Source organism: Chlorocebus sabaeus, chromosome 4 (assembly GCF_047675955.1).
Source record: "Chlorocebus sabaeus isolate Y175 chromosome 4, mChlSab1.0.hap1, whole genome shotgun sequence".
NCBI classification, from domain to species: domain Eukaryota; kingdom Metazoa; phylum Chordata; class Mammalia; order Primates; family Cercopithecidae; genus Chlorocebus; species Chlorocebus sabaeus.
Window position 1 is genome coordinate 6,503,326 of NC_132907.1, and position 18,635 is coordinate 6,521,960.

At 34.5% G+C, this 18,635-nt stretch overlaps 1 protein-coding gene across 12 annotated transcripts in view; it reads right to left on the bottom strand.

The window, feature by feature from the left end:
• The window catches only part of ADGRV1 (adhesion G protein-coupled receptor V1), a 584,631-nt gene that overhangs the window by 421,929 nt on the left and 144,067 nt on the right, over positions 1-18,635 (bottom strand). For 11 of the 12 annotated variants that reach the window (XR_494199.3, XM_073014617.1, XM_007978103.3 and 8 more), the window contains 8 exons: positions 14,321-14,583; positions 11,971-12,146; positions 11,151-11,275; positions 7,608-7,765; positions 7,365-7,511; positions 6,940-7,047; positions 3,606-3,870; positions 2,766-2,888 (listed from right to left, as the gene is read on the bottom strand). Coding sequence is in view for 11 of the 12 variants with exons in the window: in XM_073014617.1 (XP_072870718.1) it covers positions 2,766-2,888; positions 3,606-3,870; positions 6,940-7,047; positions 7,365-7,511; positions 7,608-7,765; positions 11,151-11,275; positions 11,971-12,146; positions 14,321-14,583 (1,365 nt within the window). In the remaining variant the exon portion in view is untranslated. The remainder of the gene's footprint in view (positions 1-2,765; positions 2,889-3,605; positions 3,871-6,939; positions 7,048-7,364; positions 7,512-7,607; positions 7,766-11,150; positions 11,276-11,970; positions 12,147-14,320; positions 14,584-18,635) is intronic. The other variant, XM_073014618.1, reaches the window with a different exon arrangement.

An 18,635-nucleotide genomic window follows, 5' to 3' on the forward strand; every position in this document is an offset into this window, starting at 1 on the left:
AGACTAGATCTTAAGTGTTTTCCTTTAAAAAAAGGTAAATATGTGAGGTAATGGATGGGTTAATTAGCTCAATTGAGGAAATACGTATCACTATATATATATCAAAAATATCACATTGTATATCTTAAATATATGTAATGTTCATTTGTCAATCAAGCCTTAATAAAGCTGGAAAAAAAGTTAATTAAGAGAATCAGTTGAGCACAGTGTCTCACGCCTGTAATCCCAGCACTTTGAGGAGGGAGGATTTCTTGAAGTCAGGAGCTCAAGACCAGCCTGGGCAACATAAAGAAACTCCATTTTTATAAAAAAAAAAAAAAAATTTAATTATGTGGGCATGATGGAGCATGCCTGTAGTCCTAGCTATTCAGGAGGCTGAGGCAGGAATATGGCTTGAACTCATGTGTTCAAGGTTGCAGTAAGCTATGACTGCACTACTACATTACAGCCTGGCAAATGAGCAAAATGCTGTCTCTCTAAAAAATTAATTAAATACATAAATAAAAAGTAGAATATACACACCATGTATTAAACCAGCCATTAAAGATTTTCAAAAATTAAAATAAAACCAATGCCATTCTCATAAAAGTGTTCGTTTTAGAAAATATGTCTTTTAAAAATAACATGTTACATTTACACATAATGAGTATACTGTTGTCACTTTAAAATAAATGACTTTAAAATTTCTCAGTTTTAAGCTCTTATACAATAAATATGAATAGATTCTAAGACCAAAATGTGTGAAAACTGCTGGATAATTTGAGGCATAGGCACACCATGTGCCTGCCATTCCAGGCCATCTTCTCTAGATTCCAGTGTTGTACCTCCAACCTCAGCACCACAACATTCTGGTCAAATCCTCTATCCCTGGCACTTTCACCTACCAATGGTTCCCTCAATGCTACAAACACTTCTGCCTTTATCCTTTGCTCACACCTTCCCGTCTGCCCAAAGTGTGTCCTGCCAATCCACCGAAACATAGCTCAAGCTCTCTCTTATCTCTCTTAATCACTCCAATTCTACCCTTCACAGAGCAAATGGTATTGGTTGTTGAAATGGTTTGGCTCTGTTTCCCAACCTAAATCTCATGTCAAATTATAATTCCCAGTATTGGGGGAGGGACCTGATGGCAGGTGATTGGATTACAGAGGCGGATTTCCCCCTTGCTGTTCTTGTGATAGCAGGGGAGTTCTCCCAAGATCTAGTTGTTTAAAAGTGTGCAGCACTCCCCCTTCACTCTCTTTCACTCCACCATGTAAAGAAGGTGTTGCTTCCCCTTTACCCTTCCGCCATGATTGTAAGCTTCCTGAGGCCTCCCAAAGCATGCTTTCTGTACAGCCTGTGGAACTGTGAGTCAATTAAACCTTTTTTCTTCATAAATTACCCAGTTTCAGATAGTTTTTTTAAAGCAGTGTGAGAATGGACTAATACAGTAGTATACCTTGAATTAGTATCTTAATATTTTTTCCTGCTTCTCCAACCATACATTAAGGCTTTTAAGTAGAGGAATTCTTCATAGCGTTGTAACATTGACTTACATATAATATCAAATTAATAACTGTGTGCCATTTAATTTATACAGAATTGCCATATCTCAATTTAAAAGCAGGACTGTGATTCATCCAGAGTCACCTGTGGAGTCACTCAGGCTTGGCTTACAAATTCTCTAAAGACCTTGACAGGAGACATGATGACCCACTGTCTGTGTCTGCTTCCTATGCTATGAACACCCACCCCACGAGCCAGCTTGATAAGCTCACCATGCCAGCTGGCCTCAGCTTCATCTCCGTATTATCACTGGCCCGCCCAAGGGATTCCTTGCCAACCCTAAAATAATCCTACAACCTGCAGACAGCAATAATACCTTGGGTTCTCTCCAATTGACTTTGTTTCTGAAACCACAGTGATTAAAAATATTGCTTATGTTTCTGATGTGTGGATTAAAGTACAGAAGACCAAGAAAGGATTTCAGACTGTGGAGGAGGTTGGGAGAGTTAATGAAAATGGAAGAATTCTCATAGTCATTCTCCAACTTAAAAAAAAAATTCTTAAATGCAAATACTTGCTATTGCCAGACACATACTTTCATATTTTAAAAATATATATTTAATGTCAATGTCCCTCTTCATGTTTCTCTAGACAAAATAAATATATTATTTTTATTCTTCACTAATATTTTCCTCCATATTTTAGTTATTCTGATTATTCTCAAGCCAACGTCCATTTTGAAAGTATTAATCTGCAAAAGGAGAACTGAAATTCAAAAGAATTTCAAAAAATTCTAGGATTTCTGGAAGGAGTTTTGTAAAGATCTTGATGTTACATTCCCATTAAAATACCCAGTGTCTGCCGGGCACAGTTGCTCACGCCTGTAATCTCAGCGCTTTGGAAGGCCAAGGTGGGCAGATCACGAGGTCAGGAGATCGAGACCATCTTGGCTAACGGGGTGAAACCCCGTCTCTACTAAAAATACAGAAAAAGTAGCCAGGCATGGTGGCGGGCACCTGTAGTCCCAGCTACTCAGGAGGCTGAGGCAGGAGAATGGTGTGAACCTGGGAGGTGGAGCTTGCAGTGAGCAGAGACTGCCCCGCTGCACTCCAGCCTGGGTGACAGACTGAGACTCTGTCTCAAAAAAAAAACAAAAAACAAAAAACAAAAAAACCAAGTGTCTGGCAATGTGACACTAAATCTAAATCAATGAGATTAAAATCATTCTGGCTTTCCATACTACCTTTAGAATTGGTAAGCAGTTGAAAAGTCCTTACCTATTCCTGAGGCTGGTGTGAAGCAGTGGATTCTGTTAACAGCAGCAAAATCTAGGGACTGAAAATACCTGAAGGAAGACTGCCCCATCTCCCAGACGAAAATATCAATTGAATTCTGATCTCCTACAATAATGAAATAAAAGTCAAATCTTAACACAAAAGTTACAGAAAAAAAATGACAAAATTACATAATAAAACTACAATAAAAATATCAAGAAACAAATTTCCTCAGAATCCATTTAATCTAATAAAAATACAAGTTAATAGGAAGTACGTCAAAAGTCTTTTTTGCATTTACTACATGACACAAATACATTATTAGTCATTAACCATGATATAATGTTAAAGAAAGAACAAGGGCAATTTTTTTTATTTTTTAGGAATGCTGCAATTTTACCTATGAAAGTTCTACTCAGCAGCAAAAAGCAAATTTTCCTTCCAAGAATATTCTGAAAGAGTATTATAAAAAGTTCTGAACATTATTTATTAATACTATGAATTATTCATGGCACCTCAAGTAAATACATATAAAAAGTTACTTGTTTGCATCCTGGATATAAAATATTCATGTATCTTTCAACTTTACCTATCTACTTCCAATTTTGTTTTAATATAACTTTAAGGTGGCAGTCAGAACACCACAAGATTAGGGGCATACTGCTTAAATATTTCTCAAAAATCCATTTATAGCTAACAATTAATACTTATCATCTATTAAGAAATACTATATGGATTAGTAAAAAATTATTACAAGAGCATTTTTATATAAAATATACCATATGAATGCTAGATGAGTTCAATAACAACTATATATACATTACAAATACTTTATCTTCTCACCTAGAAAGACATTTTTGGCAAATATTAAGTAAATATCATTGGCTGAAGACAAAGCCTCAACTTGTGTTGTCCCACTGATAGGCACCTCTTGAAAGTTAATAAACCCAATGCCAGACCATCTGAATAAAAGGGAGTTTAGCCTGGCATTAGCCTGGGAAATGGCTAAGAACACAGAGCCTCCCTTGTTGAACAAGGCCACAGTCAGCACACCTCGGACAGGGAGTTTTTGATGCAACACGAAGCTTCCTCCATTCCACCTGAAGACCTGAAGGAAATGTTGAAATACAAAACCCTTTATGACTAGGAATTTAGCACTTGCAAGAATGTAATCAATATCATATGTTTACTTTCTTGGATCCTTTTATTTGGTTAAAAAGATACCTTCATAAAAAAAGAAAGCGCTAAAACTGATGCTCCCTCGCTGCTCTCTCCCTTATCTAATCTGTGTGAGTGTGCACATCTATGTCTATGTACATGAGTACACACGACACATACACACACACACACACAGTGAATGAAAGAGAAGTTATTTGAAAAGAAATCAGTATCAAATGTACATCTGGGTAAGGGTTGGTAACAGCAGGGAAAGGGAAAGCTAAAACCAGGAAATAAACTAAATATGAAAAATTTAGAAATGAATAAGAAACATTCTAATGCTGCAATATTATCATCAATTGCTCGAGCAATAGAATACAGAGAAACACCTAAATCCTTTTTGTCCCCATGGTGGCAGTCAATGCACACAAGGTTTCAGGGTAAGTGTTCATAAATGCAAAATTAGAATTCAGACCCTACCTGAAAGCAAGCTAGTCAATGTCACAGAAAATTATACTTATTCGGTCAACAATTAGGAACTTTTAAGCCACAGACATTAGCTGGGAACTATGGATACAGCGGCCTTTCTCTTTATGGATCTTATTAACTATTAGGAAAAGGTAAACAAGAAACATATTAATAATTAAATAAATGAGTATAAAATGGGTCAAGTACTGAAGATGACAATTAGGATGGTCTGATAGAGAATTATGAAGGTATTAGGGAAATCAAGTTAGAAGGAACGACATGACAAAGTTCTTAAGACAGAAAAAGTTTGTCATTATCTGAATAAAGACAGGAAGGAATTTGATAGCGCTGGGAAATTTATGAGAGTTAAGGCTGGAGAGGTAAGATCATGGAGAACCTCCCATTAGGGTGGCCATAAAATTTATCATCTAAACAGGGATCCTTTAAAGAGTGAAAGGGGCAATAACAATACCAGAACAACAGGCATAATCCAGTACCTTCCAAGGCAAATCCGGAAATGTAGCTATGCTGTTAAGCCCATATTAAATAATTTCAAATTTATTCTAAGTATAATTGCAAATCATCGAGTAGCTTTAAAATCAGAAATAGCATTAGTCAATTAATATTTTCAAAAAATGCCTCCAGCTACTCAATGGAGAATGGATCCGAGGAGGTCAAGGAAGTTCAGAGAACAGCTAGGAGGATACTATAATGGTGTGGAAGAGAAATAATGGGGACCTGAAGTAGGGAGGAGTAGAAACGAAATGTCTTCACTTATTGACACATATAATCAAAAATACTTAATGATAAACTCGATGTGAAAGAATAAGGAGTAAGTTCAAGACCAACCTGAGAAACATGGTGAAACCCCATCTCTACAAAATACAAAAAATCAGTCAGGTGTGGTGACACACATCTGTTGACCCAGTCACCTGGGAGGCTAAGGTAGGAGGATCACTAGAGCCCAGGAGGTCAAGACTGTAGTGACCTGTCACGTCACTGCACTGGAGCCTGGGCCACAGAGCCAGACCCCATCCCGCCTGTCCACAAAAGAAAAAAAAAAAAAAAAAAAAAAGGAGTAATCAAGCAAGAAATATCCCAGGATTCTGTCCTAAGCAATTGAGTTTGTGGGGTTGCTACTTCCTGAGATGAAAGCTAGCACTGAAGTAACAAGTTTCATAGTGAAAATCAAAGGTCATTTTGGGATATGTTAAATATTATGTACCAAAAATATATTTAAGTGAACATGTCAATAGGTAGTTAGGTATATAGGCCTGAAATACAGGGGAAAGGCTACAGATATAGTTTAAAAGACACTAGCCTATTGCTGATATTTAAAACCATATGATTGATAACAGTATCCAAGTGAGTGAAGAGAAAGAAAAAAGAAATTTGAACTATAAGTGAATCTTTCTGGAAAACTCCAAGACATCTAAGTTTACAAAAGGGAAGAGGAACTGGGAATGGGGAATGAGAAGGATCACTCACACACACACACACACACACACACACACACACACACACACACAGAGAGAGAGAGAGAGAGAGAGAGAAAGGGAAAAGGAAAATCTGTGTAGTGTCTTAGAAAGCAAGACAAGATTTATATTTGAGGATGAGGTGACTGTCACATGCTGGTGGAATGTATAATGATTATGCAGAAAAACACCCACTGGAATTGGCAACCCAGTTGTCATCGGTGAGCATGGGGAAGTAAAGACAAAACAAACAGATAATTCTTTCAGGATGTCTTACTATAGAGGGGAGGAAGGAAATGAAACAAAAATTAGAAGGGAATGAGATCGGGGAGGAATTTAAGCTTTTTAAGCTGGGTGAAGCTAGAACATTTACGCTGACTGTAGTAACCAAATAGAGAGAGAGACGCCAGAGATGGAGGGAATAGCTAACCTTATGAGGGCAAGATGGGCACCTATGTGAGAGGCCTGGCTTTTTAGAAGGGACACTTTCTCTGTCGTAGCAGGAATGAGGAATAAGATAGGGTTTCAAGTGGGTTTTTGAATTTGGTGTTGGGAAAATGAGTAATACCCCTTTTGGTAGCTTTCATTTCAACAAGGGAATTAGCTGAAAATGGAAATGTGAAGCACGTATGGAAGTTTAAGGAGTCACAAAAGTTATCAAATAAGCATTACTAGGATTACAAGATCTAGTTTACTAAAGAAATGTGGGATTTCTGAGATGATACTGAACACTTGTGTGGCAATGCTAATCATGAATTTTTAGTGATACTCTCTGGCTGTGTGATTTTTCTCCACAATGTTTTGCAATTCAGTTAAATTCTAATTAAATGGTCATATTTATTATTACATTATCCTTGGCTCTTGAAGACAATAATATTTTATGACTCTGGTGTTTAAAAATTAACTTTTAACTAACCAGTCTTTACATTCTACTTTACTACAATCAAATTATGGTTTTTCTTTTATACTAAACTGGCAGACCATACCTTTGGTAAATTTCAATTATAATGTTAAAAAGAAAAGCAAAAAAAAAAAAAAAAAAAAAAAAACACCACTTCATTTTAAAAGAATCAAACCTGAGTTAATTCGGAATCATCTCTTTGACTTGCAATGATTAAATAATCTTGGCTGTCTGAAGTAAAATATCTTACTTGAGAACTTTCCAGAATAACAATTGTTTGTACCTGCAAGGACAGAGTGGGAATGAAAACTTAAAGGAGACTTGAACTAAGAAAGCCACCAAACACACTAATAGCATGAGTTACTATATGAAGTGCAAGACTTAAGAAATTTTAATCCCAAGTTACACATACCTAAGTGTCATTTTAAAAAGACAAAAATATCCCCGGATTAAGATACTTTGCTAAAATGTATATCAACTCACAAAAAGTCTTTTTTCACATTAACATAGAACATACATTATCTTACAATTTGAACAATCTTACAAATCTTAATTACTTTTAAAGAAAGCAATCTATTTAAAAATGAAACTTTCTTTTACCAGGAATAATTTAAATCCAGACGTGAATGTATACACACTGTTAAGAGAAGGCTTTTCTTCATTTCTTTCTTCATGAGTAATCACAAAGTAGGGAGAAAAACCAATATTAAAGGCCTCACAAGTTTTAGGATTTTCTATATTTAAGTCCTAGAAAATGAGGAATAAGAATACAGTAATTCATGATACATCTAAAATTTATCTGAACATTTTATTTTTGCATTATAAAAAAATACTGATGTTTACCTCAACTGGAATAAAAATCCCCTGCCATCGGTAAACAGTAACAGATGATTTTCTTAACATTATACCATATATTAAATTTTCCAAAGTAAAGAAACACCAGCCAGAAGCTGATTCATCCAAAAAACTTTGAAATACGGAAAATACAACATCCATTCCCCCTGAAAAACACAAATCATGATTTACTATTTTATTATTCCTTCAAAAACTTATCTTTCTAATTTATTGTTTAAACAATGAGACTACTGCATTTGTGACTACAAATGAAGATCCTTTCATGACGCATGTGCGTATGAGTGTGAAAAGACAAGACACAAGCGAGAAAACTTTACAATAACAACAAATAATTAATTTGTACTACAAATAAGAATTTTCTAAAAATTCTAATTTAAAAACCAAGAAAATGTTTTAATGTTCTGCTTTATACCTACACACACTTTTCCAAGGTGTATTTAGAAATAAACACTAAATGTGGCTGGGCATGGTGGCTCACGCATGTAGTCCCAGAATTTTGGGAGGCCAAGGTAGGTGGATCACTTGAGGTCAGGAGTTTGAGGCCAGCCTGGCCAACATGGTGAAACCAGTCTCTACTAAAAATACAAAAATCAGCTGGATGTGGTGGTGTGTGTCTGTAATGCCAGCTAGTCGGATGGCTGAGGCACGAGAATTGCTTGAACCCGGGAGGCGGAGGTGGTAGTGAGCCGAGATAGTGCCACTGCACTCCAGCCAGGGACAGACCCTGGCTCAAAAACTAACTAAATAAATACTAAATGTATATTTTAAAGGGAAATACGCAGAACATGATTTTTATCAACTTCGGTAAAGTTGATAAAAATATAACTGAGAAATTTTATAATAATAAATACCTTTATAGAAGCATGACAAATATTTGGTTTAAAAAATTTATGCCATTAATTTGAAATTATGCCCATCTAAGTTTTCACTTTACATTTTATCTATTTTAAGAATGCCAAGCAGACTCACATATTTCAAATGGCTGTCAAGGTTTTATCAAACTGCTACAACTGGTATATGTTTTAAAATTGTGTACTACAAAAAAAAAAAGGACAAAAATAAAAATCCCCTAACTAATGAAGAGTAAAATTTTTTTAAAAATGTATAATCTCTTAACATGGCTGTTTCCCTTCAAAACATTAAGTTCTTTTTAAATTTTGGTTAGTGGTGTGAACATGATGCAGCAAGTACAACTATCAAGGTTGAAACCTGAGCTCCCTATAAATGATTGATCATTTTTAGATTACCAATTCAAGAGAATTTGTCAATGCCTTACATGTAATATCCAACAGCAATTTCCTTTTCTAAAAAATCCAGCATTTTAAATTCTTATGTTGCTCCCTTTTAAGGGTATACTGCAGATTTTTCATTTAAAGTCCCAAATGGTCCTGACACATGGACAAATCCTTCTCTACAGTAACTCAAGATGACCACAAATGAAGAATAAGCAATGACTGCTAACGATTAAGAATCTCCAACATATGCTCTCATGAGCACTTCCAAAAAAATACATGCAAAGTCCAAGCAGTAATGGAGAAATCTAAATTAGAAACCATAATTTTTCTTTTTTTAGATCCCTTCTCTACTTGTCTTCTAGACAACCATACCATTATTAATTATGTCCTTTTTCTTCTAAATATTTAATATTTCTGTACCTTTTCCATCCAACCTACACATACTTGGGTCTCTCCAAACTAAACATGCAAAAAACCTTCTGAATCCTACACCCCACCACTACCACCTTCTCCAGGTCCTATCTTCCCAGCCAAACTTCTTGAAATGGTTGCATATAGTTAAGGTCTCTCTTCTTTCACCTCTATTCAAAATGGTATTCAGTCTCTGTCTTTCTATACAAATAGCCCTTTCTATGGTCTAATGCCTTCTATGTTGCTAACTATAATAGTTATTTTTCAGGTTCTCATTTTACTGGACTTCTCACCAGGGGTTGACACCATTTACTTCTTCCTCCATTTTAAAGCACTCTTCTGCTGATATCTGCCATCCTGTTTTTTCCTAAGTTTCTTACCAAGTCCTCTAAGTCTCCTTTGCTAGGCCATCATCCCATATCCTCAGCCATTCAACTTGAACCTTCTTATAGTTCAGTCTATAGCATCCTCTTCCCTTCTCCATCTTCAGCCTTTCTTTTCAGATTTACATCAATTTCCATGACTTCAAATACAATATATATATAGCTAAAGTTCCCAGGTTTATCTCTCCAGTAGAGACCTTCTTTTGAGTCTAGAGAAATTTATTCTCAAAAGTAACTCAAATTCAAAATGTGTTAAACCACATTTATTTTACTCCCCTTACCAAAATACATCTGTTCTCTTTTTTTGGAAGTCCATCTTAGTGAATAGCATGAACTCCTTCTCCCATCCAACTGCACAAGCTAGAAACCTGAATCATCTCTGGTACTTCCCTCTCCTTCACCCTCATATTCAACACCTAGTCTAAGCCACCATCATCTTGCTTCCCTGTATCTTCACTTCTCTTCTGTGCCAACCCATTATTTACACGGCACTGTGAATAATATCTTCAAAATCCAAGTATGATTATACCATACCACATTACATATGGTAACTCTCCTCCATTCCTAAACCACTCAAAGGCTCTCCATTAACACTATTATAAAGACTGGCAACTATAAAATATTCCTTCAAGAATGATCTGGTCTTGTCCAGCTATCCAAGCTCAACATTCCTCCTTATTTCTGTACCTACTATCCACCCAAGTTCTTCGCTTATGTGTGTTTTTTATGCCTCAGTTTTCTGCCTTCACAGCTTCTCACTCTCACCTCCATGTTCTTCCAACCCAGTTCTCTGCATAATCAATTCTACTTATTATTCAGTCTTAGTTCAAAGATCAATACCCCTTGAAAGCATTCCCCTATATTCTTTCAACACTTAGAACTTCTCCTTTGAAGCACTTACTAAAGTTTAAAGTATACATTGATTTTTACTTATTTGATTCATTTCTGTCACCCCCTAAATTCTAAGATCCATGAGTTCAGTGCCATGCCTGGCATGTGACAGGCACCCAATACATACTTTATTTTATTTATTTTAATTTTATTTAATTTTAATTTTATTTTATTTTTGATGGAGTCTTACACTGTCGCCCAGGCTGGAGTGCAGTGGCGTGATCTCAGCTCACTGCAAGCTCTGCCTTCGGGGTTCACGCCATTCTCCTGCCTTAGCCTCCTGAGTAGCTGGGACTACAGGTGCCCAACACCACACCTGGCTAATTTTTTGTATTTTCAGTAGAGATGGGGTTTCACCGTGCTACCCAGGATGGTCTCAATCTCCTGACCTCATGATCCGTCCACTTTGGCCTCCCAAAGTGCTGGGATTACAGGCGTGAGCCACCGTGCCTGGCCTCAACACGTATTTATAGGTGCAATAAAATAATCAGATTATCTGTTTTCCATTTTCAAATGATCAATAACATACAATTCATGGGAAAAAATATGAATCTTATACATGCGATATTTCTCGGTTACAGAATTTTGTTCTCATAAGAAATGAAACATACTCATGCCAAAGGCTGTTTCAGATACTGTCTCCCACTGCACACTCACAGCCAAACCAATGCCATTAGTTCGAGATACATTTAAATACACGGTCCTATTGGCTTCTTCAACGTCTATGGAGGTGGCGCTGAAAGAAATACATGGATTGTGGAAAGCAGAAAAAGTACACATTCTACATATTTAAAATATATATCATATTTCTAGCATGTACTTAATACACTTTTAAATTTATACAATCCAAGATAATACTGAAAATCAGTTACTTCAGTAACTTCACACTATATATTCTGAAAAACAAATAAAATTGTCATTCTTATGTTTCTTCACATATATATGAAAAACACTTTATAGGAAAAAATGAGTCAGTAAATTAACATATTAATGAAACTAGATTAAAATATTTTTATGATATAAAAAATAAATATTTGTCAGCTTCTAGAAGAAACTTTAAAACCACAATCATGTTAATATATGTTTGAAGAGTCATTCATTTTGTTTGAGGAGTGAAGTCCACTTTATATTATTTCTTGCTTTTCATTATTTTTAAAAACACAAAATAGTACAGACCTTTACCTGAAAGTGTGAACTCCAAGAAAATAAGAATTCTAATAACACCATTCTAATAACAGGGTGAGTTTAGGTTTTTGATACTCCCAGTTAGGAGAGTAATTGGTCTCTCTAGACCTATCTTTAGTCTAGAGTTCATTTTAAAAATCCTTTTAAAAATAATTAGACATCAATTTCCTTCTGCATTTTCTTATGCAAAAAATATTCCCTACTTATAGGTTCAGAAGGGATAATTTCCTTATGAATAAACTATACCTATTTTCAACTGCAGAGATACTGAATAGCCCCAAAGGGGCCTGGTTTTGCAAAACTGTTATCAGGGTTTGAACACGTGCTCCTAGTCTAGCACCTCCAGTTGGATTAAACAAGGTGCAAACAAAATACTCATCCATTTCTGGTTCCGTGTCTAATATGGCAGATATGTGTAAGGCCTGAAAACAAAATCAAAAGATAAGGTTACTAGAATACAGTATTTTTTGTAACACACATATAGAGAAATCTACTAAACATTTCTGACAACAAAATACTATGTTTTGAAAAATACCATCTCACTTTGATTTAACACTGATTCCTATAATGTGATGGTTACACCTGTTTCAGGTTATTACTTTTAGGATTTCCAACTTTGTGATATATTGCACTGAAGTGTCCAAAAAACATTTAGTGCATTTTAAAATAACATTGATTAAAAATTACATCTATGTCTTCATTTTTGTGAACTTTTTGTCCTGCTCTGGCTACATAACTTGATTAATCTCATTCTAATCTAGGGTTCACTGTTAAAAAAACAGTTGCAGTCATAGCAGGCACAAATTAGAAACATCCCGAATGTTCATCAGTGGGAGAACAGACAAACCAATAGTGGTCTATTTTATAAAATGCTACTCAGTGATTTAAAAAAATGTCCAACTACTGATGCATGCAACCACACAGACTTAAAAATTATATTGAGTGAAAGAAGGCAGACACAAAAGAGTACACGCTGTATGATTCTATTTATAGGAAGCTCAAGCAAAATGAGTCATCAATGATAGAAATCAGAAAGTAGTTTCCTCTGGAAAGGGGAGGAGACAAGGGGAATCTTCTCAGTGATGACAATATTAAACACATTTATTTATTTATTTGTTTGTTTGTTTGTTTATGCATGAGACGGAGTCTCGCTCTGTCACTCAGACTGGAATGCAGTGGCACTCTGTTCACTGCAACCTCTGCCTCCCAAGTTCAAGTTATTCTCCTGCCTCAGCCTCCCGAGAACCATTACAGGCACGCACCACTAAACCTGGCTAATTTTTGTATTTTTAGTAGAGACAGGGTTTCACTATGTTGGCCAGGCTGATCTCAAACTCCTGACCTCAAGAGATCCGCCCACCTAGCCTCCTGAAGATTACAGGTGTGTGCCACTATGCCCAGTCTTAATATTAAATATTTTAATCTAAGTGGTAGTCACATGTGTGTATGTATATATCTTCAAATTCACTAAGCCATATACTTAAGATTTGCGTATTTTACTGTTTATACCTCAAAACAAAACTTTTTGGAATAAAAGCAGTTATGTCAGTTAAATTTATTTAATCCAATTTGCTCTAACATTCAATTTGCCTAATAAAAATAAAAGTATATACATATACTGTGAAAAAGGAGTCTTTTAAGAAAAAAGTCACAGTAAAAAATATGAAACAAACAAAAAAATAAATTTAAGAAAAATTTTAAAAGATAAAAAACATGAATAAACAGAAAATTAATAAAATATTTCAAATTTGAATTTTTACATACATATTTCAAGATTTAAATGTAAGTGACCTTGCACAAACCAATTAAGGTTTTAAATTTCCAAAATGTGAAAAAAAACCATGAAAATGAATATGCATTTGCAAATGTGCTGAAGTTACATAAACTGATCATTAAAAAAAATTATTAGATGGACTGTTTCAGACAAAATAGCTTTAAATCTATTATTTTAGATTTATTATACTTGATATAGCTGGCTTGAAAAATGCCTAAAGCTAACATAATTAGCTATTTTAAACTTAAACTGTTTAAAAAAATAAAGTTTAGTAGCAGGAACAGAAAATTGTTTATACATAGAAAAAGAGGTTTTGGAAGGTAAACTGTGAGTATAGATCATATTTATAATTAATCTCAAATCCCCAATTTTTTTCTCCAATAAACTATTCCTGTTGTCAAACAAGCAGTCTGAAGCAAGCAGTTACATTTTGTTCAACAAAAATGTGGCAAAAGGGAAATGACTGGCTGGGACTTAATGCTTACAAAAATTGGCTTGGGTTTTCCTTTATATGGTTTATATACAATATAAAGTGACATATGCAATTTAAGTGTGCTGAAATTTTAAAATAGCCATACATATATTTTCTTTATTATTTACATATTCTTCTACCCTATTAATAGTAAAATGTTCCACTTGCACTTTATACAGAGTAAATAGAACTATAGCACTTGTCACATAGTAATTGAAGCATGTCTTTATCTATCACCTAAGCTGCAAGAATTGTTTTTTCATTCTAGGACTTGAGTGCTCATCTAAGAGAAATTTATTTTACAAATATTAAAGAAAAACTTCCATTCTCATTAAAGCTTCTTACTGTACCTTGAATCGAATACCTTCTTCTAAAACAATATAGCCTTTGGAAGGAGTCAGATCTTTAGATTCATTTGAGGAATTCACTTCTGTCACAATGAACTGAACTGTCACTGTTCCAAACAATCCTTGTGCAGGTTCCCGAACAATGTACAATACTGCAACACTCTCCTGGACGTAGAGAGCTGTTGGCTCTCTTAGGAAAAAGTGCTCACTGTTGTTAAATGATAGAACTCCAGGGCCATCATCATTAGCAAGGACAATAATTAAGGCTGCCAAAATAAAAATATTAAAGCAACAAATGAAAATAGATTGGTTATAAATGCTGAAAAAAGTGTGGATGTCTAATTGAAAACTAGGCCAACTCTTTACCTAAGGTGATTATTTTAAGAGGATCTTAAAAATGACAGAATTTTTCAAAGCATTTAATAAAATTCCATATTCACTCATGATAGAAAAATACTCAGTAATCTTGGGATAAAAGGCAGCTTCCTTAACCTGATGAAGCAATCTCTCAGAAGTCAACAGCAAATATCAAACTTAATATTGAAACATTAGCAGCATTCTCACTAAAAACAGAGACAAAATAATAATGTCTGTCATAATTGCTACTATTTAACAGTGTCCCAGGGCTACCAGCCAGATAACACTTGTAAAAGTAGTGGAAAGAGTCAGAACTGTCACTATTTTCTAGATGACATGATTGTCTACTAAGAAAAAGCAAGAGAAAATATTAGAACTATAGTAAATACACAAAGCAAGTTGAGTAACCTTCACAAATCAAGAGTGTTCTATTTTTTACTGTCACTTATATTAATAATAATTGAAACTAATACCATTAAGAACTTGCTAATTGCTTAGCCTATATTAACTCTTTTAATTCTTGCAATAACCCTATGATATTGATTATATTATTATTCTCATTTTATAGAACCTATGATTGAAGCAGAGACAGGTAATTTGAAGAAGTTTACAAGCTGGGAAGTGGCAGACCTGGTGCACAAAATCAGGAAGTCCGCTTCAGATCATACATTCTTAAAGACTACTATAATATCTCTATAGATAGCTATCTTAAAAAAAAAAAAAAAAAAAAAAAAAAGTAGACCTTATTCACAATAGCAACAATACTTAGAAATTAGCCTAATGTAAAAACTATAAAACCTATATGAAGAAAATCACAAACTTTTAATGTATGACTGTAGCAGACACTGTCAGCACCTCACCTATATCCCCTTCACTAAAGTGACCTGCAGCAATTCCTATTTGCCCAGTGATCTCTCTTTACCTGAAGAGAGCATCAGCCCATGCAGGAGTAAAATCACAACTGTTGCAAATTCAACACCCAAGAGCAACTCTCAAATGATCAGAAATAGGAGCCGGTGAATGAACAGCCCAGATTTCCTTCCTTGTCATGGGACAATCCTAAGCTTTATTCAACCTGGTGTCTAAGAGGGACCCCAGCAGGACTGAGTGTCAGTTGCCCACAGCAGTACTGTTCATTAGGACATCACCTATCAACTTTCCTCTCTCTCTTCCACCTCCTTATTTCTCATCAGGCCTCCACAGATCACCTCTCAAACAAACTAAATCCTTGTCCGAATCCTTGTCTTATAGTTTGGTTTTGAGAGAACACAAGGGAAGGCAATGGTATAAAAGATTTGAATTACTGGAAAGGCATTTTATATTTCTAAATTGGAAAACTCAACATTATAGTGATGTCAAATCTATCCAAATTAATCCATAATCCTAATTCAACACCAATCAAAATTGTTCGTTTGTTTTATAGATCTCAGCTTGAATCTCATGTTCATATGAAAGAGACTTTTTTAAGGAATAGGTGAGATAATTTATAGAAAGAAAAAGAAAAATATTTGATCTGCAAAACTAGCAAAATGTACTTCAAGGCTATGATAAATAAAACAGCATGCTATTGGCACATAAATAGGCAAATAGAACAAAACAGAGTCCAGAAAAACGATAGGTAGATGGACAGAAAAGAAGGAAAAAAAGGAGGATAGATATTTCATGTTGAAAATTGATGTTTCAACTCTCTGTTTCATTCTCTGTACTGTTTTATACCTTTTAGGGTATATGTTTTACACATTTTAGGGTATATGTTTTATATTTTAGGGTATTGTTTTACACATTTTAGAAGAAAAATGAAGTTGTATCCTTGCCTCACACACTACAAATGAATACCTTCCTTATATGTTCAATAATGTAAATATAAATCAAAACTATGAAAATAGTAGAAAAATATAGTAAAATATTTTATGGCATTTGGGTGAAAAGACCTAAGTAAGCAGGATTTAAAAGCATATCAAAATATTTGATATTTTAAATTTTAAAAAATTTATGAGACATTATAATAAAAGATAAATGACAGACTGGGAGAAATATCTTTAATATATTTAAGAGGCAAAGGGCTGAATTCAAAATATATGACTATTCCTACAAACCAATAAAGCAAAAACCACAGGAAAGTATATAAGGGATACAAAAAACAGAATCACAAAGAAAAAACCAAACCCATGTCAAGCTTACTAACAAACAGGACAATGAAAGAAAAAATCACAATAATGCATAATACAACCACATATTTTTCAGTCATTAGAAATGGCATATGAAAATTTAAAGATTAAAGAAATTGCTGGGAAGGATATGGACAAACTACTGTATATGTACACAGTTGGAGTGTAACTATACAGAAGGCAGTGGATTAGTCCTTTCTACTCAACATGCATTGTACTCAACAGATGATCTTAATTATCCACATATACAAAGATTTATGTAAAAGGATATTTATTGAAACTTTATAAGGGTTTGGAAACAGTCTCAAGGTCAATCAATGGGGCATGGTTTAAGAAACGACTCACTGTCAAAGCACTTATTGCTCTGAGGAATTTTTTAATCTTTAAAAATAGAAAATTACAAATACAAAGTAACCTTGGCAGCGCCCAATAATATATTCATTTCTCCTACTCATGGAAGTGGGCATGTAACCTATGTAATTTCAATCAGATTTATATGAGGACCTTGTAGGAATGCATGAATGTGAATACTCTCTCCTGTTATATGAAATGCAGAAGAATGATCCTGATCACCATCTCATGACAATGAATAATGTTAGCCTTGCAATGAAGCCAATATTCCAAAAGGCAAAGAAAAGAGACAGAAAACCATAGGATCTCTGGCAGCATTAAGTCCTGCTCCTGTGTCATCTAAAGCCATATGTCTCTGTACCCTCAGGTTAAATAAACCAATAAATTATATGTGTTTAAATCCATTTGCATTGAGTTTTCTGTTATTTGTACCTAGACTATTTTCAACCAACACATGGTATCCATTTACCAATCCATTATGTTTCACAAGAAAATGATTTGATCTCAAACGTATACTCTGAATTTGAAAAACAGCCACAGCCTCAAAAATAAAATAAAATAAAATAAAATAAAAATAAAAAGGCTTCTGGGGATTTAGAAATATCAATGTATTTTATCAATATAGCAAGAAAAGTAAAAACCAATCCTGGGGCTACTCAGAATTCTTTCATATTTTCTACCACAAATCAAATTTCTCCATAAAGGCCAATAATTTAGGAATGCAAATATTCATCAAATTAATAAAGATAAAAATAAAAATAAAAACCTGCTCAGCCACTGACTAAAACAGGAGTTTGAGGGGTCAGTCAGCATTCAATCCTTGAAATTCACCTGGCTTGTCTATCATCAGAAGGAATGGAAGTGACTTTTTAAGAGCTCTTCCAACCTTAAAGTTCTGTATGTTCCCAAGTTTTCTCCTTTGTCTCTTTCTTACCTTCTCTAAACAGTCAGCACAATACCTATCAAGCAATGGAGTAGAATGACTCTTAGCAACAATACCTAACTGCTGCAACCAAAGAATTATGGCTCCCATCATCTGTCTGAAGTATCAGTATACCTCAACACTACGCAGAAATACTACAGAGTAGATGACACTAAAGGAATTACCTTTGTAATTCCTTCTATTGCTAAGTAGGAAACTAGAGCAAAATTCAAACTCCAAAGGAAAGACATTTACAAATTAAATAACCCTACAATAATTGAGGAAATAATATTATCTGTAGTATCAACCTACTTTTTTTGTCTTTTACATACATGCATATATACACCAATACATACAAGCTAGAGGCATTGTTATAGAGACACAGAAATTCTCAAATTCTCTAACTTAAAATCACTCTCATTGTAAGCGTAGAAAACCACCAAGACTTTTTATTCCCTTTACATCTTCCCCCATATTAAGGAACCCAGCATGAAGGAGAGGAAGCTGTTTATAAGAAATT